Source organism: Phymastichus coffea, unplaced genomic scaffold (assembly GCF_024137745.1).
Source record: "Phymastichus coffea isolate CEN01 unplaced genomic scaffold, Cenicafe_Pcof_1.1 PCOF00077, whole genome shotgun sequence".
Classification (NCBI taxonomy): Eukaryota; Metazoa; Arthropoda; class Insecta; order Hymenoptera; family Eulophidae; genus Phymastichus; species Phymastichus coffea.
This window is the reverse complement of record NW_026706888.1, coordinates 1211596-1222630: the sequence shown is the minus strand read 5'-3', so window position 1 is coordinate 1222630 and position 11035 is coordinate 1211596. Positions and strand designations below refer to the sequence as shown.

The 11035-nt window shown below is 37.4% G+C and overlaps 1 protein-coding gene across 3 annotated transcripts; it reads right to left on the bottom strand.

Moving 5' to 3' along the window:
* Positions 1-1232: 1232 nt before the first annotated feature.
* Positions 1233-6522, bottom strand: LOC131668354 (fibroin heavy chain-like). 3 transcript variants are annotated; one of them, XM_058942447.1, is made up of 6 exons: positions 6307-6522; positions 5123-5812; positions 4116-4508; positions 3177-3515; positions 2439-3098; positions 1233-2194 (listed from the first exon to the last, which is right to left on the bottom strand). In XM_058942447.1, exons 1-6 carry the CDS (start codon positions 6377-6379, stop codon positions 1953-1955), a joined length of 2397 nt encoding a protein of 798 aa, XP_058798430.1. In that variant the 5' UTR covers positions 6380-6522; the 3' UTR covers positions 1233-1952. The 3 variants fall into 3 exon arrangements, with proteins under 3 accessions (XP_058798430.1, XP_058798429.1, XP_058798431.1); XM_058942446.1 differs by having other exon boundaries at positions 2439-3515; positions 6307-6520; XM_058942448.1 differs by lacking the exon at positions 4116-4508 and having other exon boundaries at positions 2439-3515; positions 6307-6516.
* Positions 6523-11035: the final 4513 nt, after the last annotated feature.

Here is an 11035-nt window from a genome sequence, read left to right as displayed (position 1 = left end):
GATACACTGGCACTAGCATCGAAATGTACTTTTAGCATCGGAAGCTGATTCGCGCGGGATACGGGCTGTTCATGCCAAATCTATCATTGTAAACGTGGTGCGAAAGAATTATTCACTCATTAAATTAGCCTTATAAATGCGTAATGTTCTATATGAACATAGCTTAGTGAAGTTATTGTTTCGCAAGAAACAAAAAATTAATTAATTAATATAGTGTAGCAATAATTTCGAACATTAGGACATGTCCAACATATGAATAATTGTGCATATTTTAACTTTTATTGTAAATAATTTTTCCTTGTGTTTCGTCAAGATAACAATTGAAATTCAAAGTTATTTATAAGCTGGCTTGAGAAATATCAGAAACTAAAATAATACCTCTATGTCGGTTGAGTCTTAGCAGCTCTATTTTAACCACCACTCACAACGAGGTCAAATGTCATCCCCGCTCACTTATTGGTTACAAGGAATTAACCATGTCATTTTTTTTAATACAAAGTAGTCATCAACATTAGCGAATTTGTAAAATCTGATGCAAAACTGCCACCGTCGTTTCGCCAAAAATATGAATGAGAAAGATAAAAAGAAACACCTATAAACGAATAGAGAGAAAGAAAGAGAGGGAGAGGAAAAGGAATTAAAGGAGAACGTTTAGTGTATTAGATAGCCCCAGGCATATGGAGATTTTCATAAATGATAAAATTTTCTTATGTTTATTACCGTGATTCCGATGGTTCGACTCCACCTAAAACTATAGGTCTAAAAACTTCTCGTCCCTTGCTATATCAAAAGTGGTAAAACAGGTAATATGTTAATAACTATAGGAATCCAAGGGTAATGCGTACAGGTACCTAGCGTACCTCTACAGCGTTCCACGGGAACGTAGTTCATAAAGTAATAATTATAACAATAACAATAACAATTTTTAAAAAAATAGATGAGTTTTTGATATTAACTGTAATTTGTTTAAATGTACTTATAATTTCAAAAAAAAACGTCTCACTTCTTTTTTCCCATGACCAATTAAATTCATAATTCTCGTATAATCTCGTATTTACAACGACTACTATGAGCACTTGAATTTCTTCCTATGAAAAGAAAAAACATTTTATGAAAATTTTATGATTTAAGGGTTTATTATAGAAAATTTACAATATATTGAAGGTAGAAAATAATAATGTCAATCATTTTCCAGATGGCCTAGTAATTAAATTAATTAACAGTACGACATATTTCAAAAAGTATTATACATTTTATTGCATTTCCACATTTGTCATATATTTAAGTACATAATAACGCAACCAATCAACGGCAATGGCGAATGATTGTGCGAACGCGAAAAAAAGTTTCATAAAACATAACGCATACACACACGCACACTGACACGCACACATATAGACGGTCGCTCGGTCAAAACAATCGTGATACAAGCTTGCTGATCTGATGCGAGATCGATGATACTTCGCGGGAATGCCGAAAAAATTATTAAGTACATCCGCGAGGCGATATGAAATTTCATTTGATTGGCGATCTTCGCTCGCCGAAACTACTTACGAACAGTTATAATGGTTTCGATTGCAGAAACTTAAAACGAGTGTCTACGGCTAATAAAAAGTAAAAAATTTCTAACAAATAATAATTTTCGAATTTACATCATTTTCTTACAGCAGGAAACAATAAAATCCGACGTGTGAATAATTGATATTCATAAAAGGCGCATATATGCATACTGTACATGATGTATTTAATGAAGCAATGATGCCACATTCAGCAAAACAAATCGTTTAACGTCGTCGTAAAAAAAAAGCGCAGAGTATTATTCATTTGGTTAGGAGTCAAGTATTAGAAGCATTCTAAATCTTACGCTGAGCCGACTGAAGAGCGTCGTAAGAGATAAAAGTGTCCAAAACATGTGCTATCACCCGACCGGCTCTTCAAGCTGTCTCACAGCATTACGAGCTGAAGATAAGTCCGTCGCGCGTGTCCGCTACCGACGTTGCTCCGGCAGAGCTCTTCGACTCAAATATACCGCCGATTCCCGCAGACGCAGTTGCCGATGCAGATGCCGACGCGTTGGCTCCGCCGTAACCCTTCGATGACGCGCTGGCGTTAGCGTTGGCTGAAGCCGACGCACTTCCCGAACCAATACCTCCGGCATTGGCATTGCTGTTGGCACTGGCATCCGCGTGTGAACCTGCAACAAATTTGTTACGTTGAAAGAAATTACAGATATTAAGCAATTTTTTCAAACTTTGTATTGCATTATAGTAACTGAAAATCGTTGTAATTTGAATTGTTGAAAGATCACCGAAAGCTCATTTTGCAGGTAAATTAATTACTCGTGATTCCGTTATTTCCAACTAAACTTGTGGTTTGTGAAAAATTTCGAAGCAACGTTCTACTTTTATCATTATTCTTAGAACACCGAAATAACTCACCAGCATGATCAAACCTTCCGTAGCTCGGCAGCAAAGGAGCGGTAAATACACCTGTGTTACCATTAGCCCCAGCAGCACCATTTTCAAATACGTTAGCGTTGTTGCCATTTAAAGTATCGTCGACGACGATTAATCCTCCTGATCCACCAGCAGACGCAGCATTAGCATTTGCGTTGGCATTTGCGTTGGCATTTGCATTGGTATTAGTATTGGCATTGGCATTGGCATTGGCATTGGCATTGGAATTGGCATTTGAGTCGAAACCGCCTAGAGATCCTTGTTGGCCACCGATCGTATTGAAACCGCCGATCGAACCTTGGTGATTCCCAACATTGTTGTTATTGTTGGAAAAGGTATCAAGAGCTCCCTGATGACCACCAGCAGCGTTTGCATTAGTGTTGTAGCCGTCGACTGATCCAGCATTAGCTGCGGCATTAGCTGCGGCATTAGCTGCGGCATTAGCGTTTGCGTTCACATTTGTATTGGAATTAGAGTTGAAACCGCCGAGCGATCCTTGGTGACCACCGGCCGCGTTGGCATTAAATCCACCGACTGATCCCTGGTGAGCTCCGATCACGTTGTTACTGCCGGTATAGCTGCCAAGAGATCCTTGGTGACCACCAGCAGTGTTGAAACCTCCATACGACCCTTCGCTGCCGCCTAGCGGGATGGTTATTTTTACGATACCAGAAGTGCCAGCATTTGCATGTGCATTCGCGTTGGCGTTGGAATTACCACCTTGACTGTATCCTTGAGGTACTGGAGGTTGCACTGTTATCACAGGCTGTTTTGGCTGCGCGGGTTGAACTGGCTGTACGTAATTAGCACCAGTGTTGCTACCAGCGTTCGAGAATGCTCCCGTATTCGATTTGTTGTAAAGAAAGGGATTGCCATAATAAGAAGGTCTAGCTGGCCCAGTTACAGCTGGCTGATATGAACCTCCACTAGCCTGAGCATTGGCATTTGCTGATGCTCCAGCGTTAGCCGATGATTCAGCATTGCTACCGGCATTCAGGAATGGATTTGAACTGCTGAACGTTGGTGCAGATTGACCGCATCCTTGATTACAGCTTGGTCCTGAAAATAAAGTAGAGATCTAGTACTTTATATTATTACAGAATTTCTAGTACTCAGTTTAGATTAGTCTACTTCAAATCCACTATATTGCTTGAAATAAAATGAAAAAATGAAAAATATTTTAATTAATATGATAAATAAACGGTTCATAAAATCTAATTTAATCCAAATTTGAATCAATTCATAATAAACATTCACACCAATAAAAAATAAAATTGGTAGAAAATACTTAGTTTAACACAGAAAAATTTGAAAAAGAAACATCTCTATGCTCGTAGCTAAAGGTTTTTCAAATTATCAGGCAGATATCAATAAGCGAAGAAATCCATCCGTTGTGGCTTGATGCGCATGCTTTGTCAATTAATTGCTTTGTCAATTATATTTATTGAAATATTCATAATTTTCAATAAATACTATTTTTTGACTAACAGTGTTGCAGTTAGTCAAAAAATGCATCGGTAAATAGTTGACGTTTGTCCAAATAGAACCATTTTGTGCGATAAATGCATCCATTAGGCCAATAAATAAAATAAAAAGTACTTGAAAAAAATTGAAAAAATAGCTCCAGCTCAGAAAAAAATTCTAGTAACGCCGTCTCACCTCTGAGTGGCTTGGTCTCTTCGATAACGATGATTTCAACCGGCTGTTGGGCAAGTAGAGGTGGACGTGGAGCTGGAGCAACAGTTGGAGGTGACAGTTGGGGAGCTGGTACGAATGTTGGAGGCTGAGGCTGAGGAGCTAGTACAAACGTAGGTCGTTGTGTTTGGGGTTTGTTATGATGACGGTGCAGGTGATGGTGGTGGAAGTGGTGTTTGTGTTTCATCGGTACATCTATCACAGTGACCGGAAGCACTATTGTACCACCAGTCGGTTGTTGATGTTGATAACTACCTCCTACGTTGGCGTTAGCGTTTCCAGTAGGATAATTCTGGATGTTGTTGTTGTCAATGAACTGTGGTTCCTGAACTGGAATGCCTACAATTCCTCCTACTCCTGCGTTAAACAATGGCATTTTGTCGAACACATCGTTTCTTATTACTACATTGTTGACTGTTTCTTTTAGTCACAAGCTAGGAAATGGGTGGTTACGATAACGTCAACAAATTTACAGAGAAAGCAAATGGAGGGACGAACGAGAGGTGACAACGACGATGAGTGATCGGCAAGACGTCCTTGAGCTTTGATGATGACACATATAGCTGTGACAGTGCTAGCTTCCACGATCGGTGCATTTCGAAATATTTTCGTTTCTTTTTGGTGTATTTGTACACGTATTTACAGATCTAGAATGTTTATTTTTTTCTTTTTGAAGAACCGGTCCTCGTTTCTGCTTTCTTAATGAGCATATGGAGAACCGGTAGAATCATCATAACTAATACTAATCAGCTTTTTTTTATCGCTTATCATAGCTTCTTTTTCATTCTCAAATGTGCGGATGAGATACGAAAATGTTCGAACGCGAGGAAAAAAGAAATAGAGTAAAAGAGTTAATACACATAACACGATCTCGCGTCTGATTAAGCACACAAACACACATAAACACACATATAGACACGCGAGACTTAATTTTTCGTTGGCTATCCCGTGTTAGAAGAATCCTCCGTTACCTTGACTGTCAGCCTGCGCTTGAGCATTGGCTTGGGATTGAGCTGGACCACCTCCATAGAACGGTCCGAAACGATCCGGTCCATAATTTGGTCCATAACCAGGGGCACCAACTAAGCCACCTGTATTCGAGTTTGCATTAGCTTGAGCTTGAGCATTCGCTTGCGATTTAGCTCCTGAGCCAGCGTTAAATGTAGGTCCACTATAATTGGGACCATAGTTAGGACTGAAACCAGGTCCATATCCATTGGCATTTCCTTGAGCCTGAGTTTGAGCTTGAGCTTGAGCTTGAGCGTGAGCTTCAGCATTGGAATTCGACTGTCCAAATCCTCCTGGACCAAAACCCTGACCGTCCTGGCCGTATGGTCCGTAGTTTCTGTAATTTTGATTGCCTCCAACGCTACCGACATTTGCATTCGCGTTAGCGGTTGCATGGGCGTTTGCTCCAGCGCCACCTTGACCGCCGTTAGCATTGGCACTGGCATGAGCGTCAGACTTGGCACTAGTGATGCTACCTCCAAAACTGATGGGTCCTAGGTTCAAACCACCCTGCAGTGCGTGAGCCTCGCTGTGCGCCGAGGCGTCGGCATTTGCACTACTTTGCCCGTATGGGTGCTTGTGGAAGAGACCCAGGGGATCGAGAATACTCGAATCGTGATGACGATGGTTATCGAGAATCTGACCGAGAATATCTGCAATGGGAATAATGTTTCGTGTTTAGAATTTTTTCTATTGAGCACCAGCAGTTAATATTCTTGCTGTATTTATCAATTTTATACATAATCGATCTATAATTATTTATAGAAATTTGTGTTACCTTTACACCTGTAGGGAAAAGTAAATTTAAAAATCGTAATGACGAACATTTTAGCAAAATTTTTACGTATATATATATATAGTTTTTAAACATTAAGATGATTCGTCCAAATGTAAAATTCCTGATTCAAGATAAAAATTGAACAGAACAGCGCTGTAGAAAATTGACCGAAACGCGTATGATTACATAAAGTTCAATTTAACATTATTAAACTTTAATTTGTTCGCAATTTGTGAAAAACATAACGTTACTAATTGTTATATATATTATAAAAATTCAAACGTCAAGAAAATTTGTTGAGGTAAAAGAGCGTTAGGACCCTTCCGAAAAGAAATTGTTTAAATTTAAATAACAATGGCGAATACTAACTGTGAGGTTTAGCCGAAGCTACAGCAAGCAGCACAAGTAGCACTAAGGGCACTAAAAACTTGAACGAACTCATGTCTGTTGAGTTTCGTTTCACACACAATCAGTCTTATCAACCAAATCGTCGTCAATGCTCGAACGAGACTGAATGTCTTGCGAGTCGGGCAACATCTTTATATACGAGTGAGCGTTCGGAGTGACCTAGACGCGCTTTACTCCTTCCTTCCTTCCTACGTCGCCAATCGACATTGTGGCATCGCCATTGCTAATTACACTGCGGGAAATATCGAGAAAATACACTGTCCTATGGAGAGTCAAGGTTACTTTCGGTCACGGCCTTTTGTGGAAAACGTCAACATAAGGGGGTGGAAATGCCAACGGTCAATCTCAAACGCTTGTGGTATGTCGGTTGATGGATTTATTTTATTACAATGGGCATGTCGCTCCGGTTTGTGTTTGCTTTAGGTTTTTAAATATGTTTGGACGCTTCGCCTATTGCTATCAGCACGTGCTTGTCCCGATGACTTTTCCGTACAGTACGTTTTCCACGTTTTATAAAACTTCAAATTCTTATATCTGTCGCGTAAATATTGTGAATTCTCGAGTAATATCATAAGTAAGAAAATGAACAGTACATATCGAGTAACATATCGATTCGTCTCACTTGGAGTTTTCCGAGATCTATAATTTACGTTAGAAATTTACGAGCTTCTCGCGTGGAAAAGTGCATAGGTGATTCCTGCATGATTCCCGGAAAATCCCTGATACTAATCGTATCAGGCCTTAAAATTAATGCGGTTTTCGATTCAGTACAATTGGAACTTTAATCGTAGTTTATTCTTTCCTACAATGATATTCGTGGGAGCTTAGATTAAGATTTGATGAGCTATAACAAAATAGTACGCTAACTAAGCAGCTTCTCTAAGTATAAAATCAATTGAGAATTCTATAATATACTGTATTTATAGTGTATTTATAAAATAATCAAGTACATGATAAATTCATAGTTTGTTATTTCTCATTATTTTATAATTAATATAATTAACAATTATTTTAAAATTCTTAAGAAATATTCATATGATTCATAATCGAATTATGTCATGTCAGCGCACCAAGAATTTTATTGATTAATGTTTGGCCTTAAAATCTCGCTTTACGCGTAAATAAGCCATACTATCAATGCTTTCCCCAATGCCCCGCTTCAAAGTTGCGCAAAAACGAGTTGTATCGAAATTAAAATCATCGATAATCATATCTTTATTCTTACAAGTTCGCGTGACGTAGTTTGTAGGTGAAGGCTCGCGATTTTAGCGAAATGTAATTTCGTCGAACGATGTTTGCGGGCAAGTCCGAGGACTTCGAAAAAAAAAGTATTCTTCTCAGGACGTTACGCGTCAATAATTTATCCAAATGTGGAGGATTTTGGCCAATTTCTGCTTTTTAAACGGGCAGCGATTTTATTTGTCTTTCTTCCGAGACGCGTTTTTTTTCCCCCGATCTTTCAGTCTGGTTCCTCAAGGTTAGGTTCAACGACTGCAAAGATTGTGCTCGGAACACTTGACGCACGTGTATGTACTAAGACAGGCTTTTGTTATATGCTAATTCTTCGATAGCATCAATTTTGTCTACTCTGCTGTAGGTGCAAAATAAAATCATTCAAGAAATTTAAATATTTTTAGTGCGCGATTTATCTGTAGAAAGTAAAATATTTTTTTAAATAATTTTTTTTTATTGGTACCCCGAGTTTAGAAAAGCTGATAACTTATAACTTGACTTTCTCAATTTAATTTGGATCTTAGAGAAGTCTTTGGAAGTTTTGGAAATAAATAATTTTGTAAATATTGCCATATGATAAATAGATTAACCTTCTTTAAACCATTGAGAGGCTTACTACAATTTCCGAAGTGATTTCCGACATGTTATTAAGTTATTTCTGTCAAACTAATAAATTATTCGATGATTTCTATTGATTGCTTATGTTTAAATCGCTTTTCATTTAATTAATCCAATAACATTCACAGCGAAAGTAACATTTATAATAACGCTCATCGCTTTATTGAGCAACACAAGATAGCATTAAAATTCTACACGTACGCTACGCAGAGAAAGAAATACGCGAGATATTTGAAAGAACTTAGATTCCTCTAGAAACAGTTTTAAGAAAGAAACACGGGGAATCCCTAATGTAGAATCTTGTTGGCTTGGCACGTCCTCCTGGGGAAGACCGGACAAACACAGACGAAACGCTGCTATTATCTGCATACATGATTTTTTTTCTAATCTAATATCACCTATTACATCTGACGACCAGACGTCACGGATATCTGAGCGATCGGACGATTATTACGTTCTTTACGTGATGGTTTTGTTGCGATAGAAATACGTTGAAAATGTTTGACGTCGAGACTTACTTTGTGCAGCAATAATCTCCAATGTTGTTTCTTTTAGCGATTCAATAAAACGCATGCGTCTCATCACGATGCAAAACAAAAACTCAATTGGTTCGGACATTTCCTTGTATTATGAAAGACGACTGATGAAAGGTTTTCAATTTTTATGCCCAAACGTTAGCTTTATTTATAGTTCGTTTTTAATTCAAGTTTCCTAATTATTCAGCTGTTTTAATAATGCGAATAATGATTTTCTTTTTCGAATGATTGCGTCTATTTTAAATAATAGTAGCCATAATAACTCGCAAATACTTATGTGAATGCAATAAGAACTGATGGATGGAAGTTAATTGCGTACTTTTATCAAACTACATTTATTAAACGATTTATTTAAACAAATCTTTGAATCATTCTTTAAAAATAATTTTCAATAGCTCCATTGTAAAATATGAAACTAATGAAATCTGCTAAAAGCTATGTATAAAAACTTTAATCACAATGACTGGTCATAAAAAAAAACAACGTAAAAAAATATTATCATAGGTTGAATGTTCAATATGAACAATAATAATAATTACTCTTGTGTAAAAAACGACGATAAAGAATAGTGACATCAGTCGCTACAAAATTTGAGCAAGATACCCAAATGAGCGAGCCAATTATACAGCCGCTGTTGTGAAATAAAGTTCGTCCCCGCGTAGACGTCGCTGCGCGTCAAGTTCGAGGTCCGTTGTGAGTACGTTGAAACGGTTAATTGTAAAATTTTTTTCTGACTCACGCCGCGGCGGAGACGCTACGTGCGCGCTAATAGACTTTGTGAGAAAATCCTGGTGCACTGCAATGTGACGTAATAAAGGTCGTGCTCAACAGCGAATAATACTGATTATCGGCTGCTTTTGATCGCAACGCTGCTATTTTGCTTCTCTTGCATTATTTTTCAAAAATACAGATGATCGTCTGGATTCTAAAACAAAAAGTGCACCGAGCAGCTTGAATGTTCTCATGGCTTGGATTTCTATGATTAACTTACTAAATTGATCGACTCAAAGTTCCTTATCGTTTTGGTAACGTTCAGTTGTCTTTAACAAATGTCTACAATAGCGATGATTTGGTATCATTCGAGCAATGTTTCTCCAATTGTGAATCACTCTTCCTGGAACCATATACATATCTGAATTCTCATTATATTATTCTATCCATACACGGGCAATAGATCGTTTATTAACGATTAGAGAAACCATATGTGACATTTATGGAGGCTAATAGCGGCAATTCTTTAGAATAGCTACTTTAAGAATTTCAAACGATTTTGTTAACAATCAGTGCCAAATCATTCATCCTGATGATGCATTATATTTTTTACCATTGTTCCTCGGAAATCAGAGTTTAATTTAAGGTCGAGTCGTCGTTTACGAACACAACATTGCAGAATCGCACTTACATTTATACGCAATCAATTGATGCCAAGGGTAATTTGTGGCCGTATTAAAGTTTGATAATGAACAGATGAGATTCGATTCTCAGGCTCGACAATGAAAGGAAGCTCGATGATTATTACTATGAAACTTTTTCCAGACTTGGGCTAAAACGTCTACACCGATTTGTGCTATCGGCTTGATCTATTGGTAACTACGAGCTGTGAATTTTTCAATCACATTGCGTTGCGTTGCCATTGTAAAAGACCACAATTTTTACAGGCTCAACTTTTATCGGATCTGACAAAAGAATCAGTCTATACGTGAGGAGACGCACGCACTTTGCGGTCGGGAAAATCCATTATGAAATGATACTCCACCTTCTTGCTAATTCATGGCAATGACCTTCATTGGTAGTCAGATCCAGAAACGTTCTTTTACTGTGCAATGTCGGGCGATCAAATCTTTGCAGAATGGTTGATCTTACGTTAATCATCATTTTCCGTATAAGAAGAAGCGGATATTTCATTATTTATTTTTGAATCAATGAATTTCACGAAAAATATTTTTAGCTTTTTTAAATTAAATATCTTATAATCGACTAATTGTTTTTAAATAACATAATTTTGTAAGAAATTTATCGATAGTGAACTTATGACTTTTGTGTATTGAAAATAACAAAAACAATTATCAATTGCAATTATACATCGTAATTTAATCAAGCACCTGAGTGAATTAACTTTGATTTAGAAATCAAAATCTTGTAGAAATATTTTTTTGTATAAGAGGACAAGGTATTTTTTATAAACTGTAGCATCTCACAGTTACGGTATCACATTTCTTTGAAATTTAAATTAGATATAAACTCAGCATCAATAAGATAAGGTACATTTACCTAATATGTCCTGCTTCCTAATATTCTCCTTT

Coding starts and splice junctions, on each gene's coding strand:
- LOC131668354 (XM_058942446.1), bottom strand. CDS start 6,379: ATGAGTTCGTTCAAGTTTTTAGTGCCCTTAGTGCTACTTGTGCTGCTT. Junction 4,509..5,122: donor AGCGCAGGCTGACAGTCAAG/GTAACGGAGGAT, acceptor TGTTTAACGCAG/GAGTAGGAGGAATTGTAGGC. Junction 2,195..2,438: donor CGGAAGGTTTGATCATGCTG/GTGAGTTATTTC, acceptor AATTTGTTGCAG/GTTCACACGCGGATGCCAGT.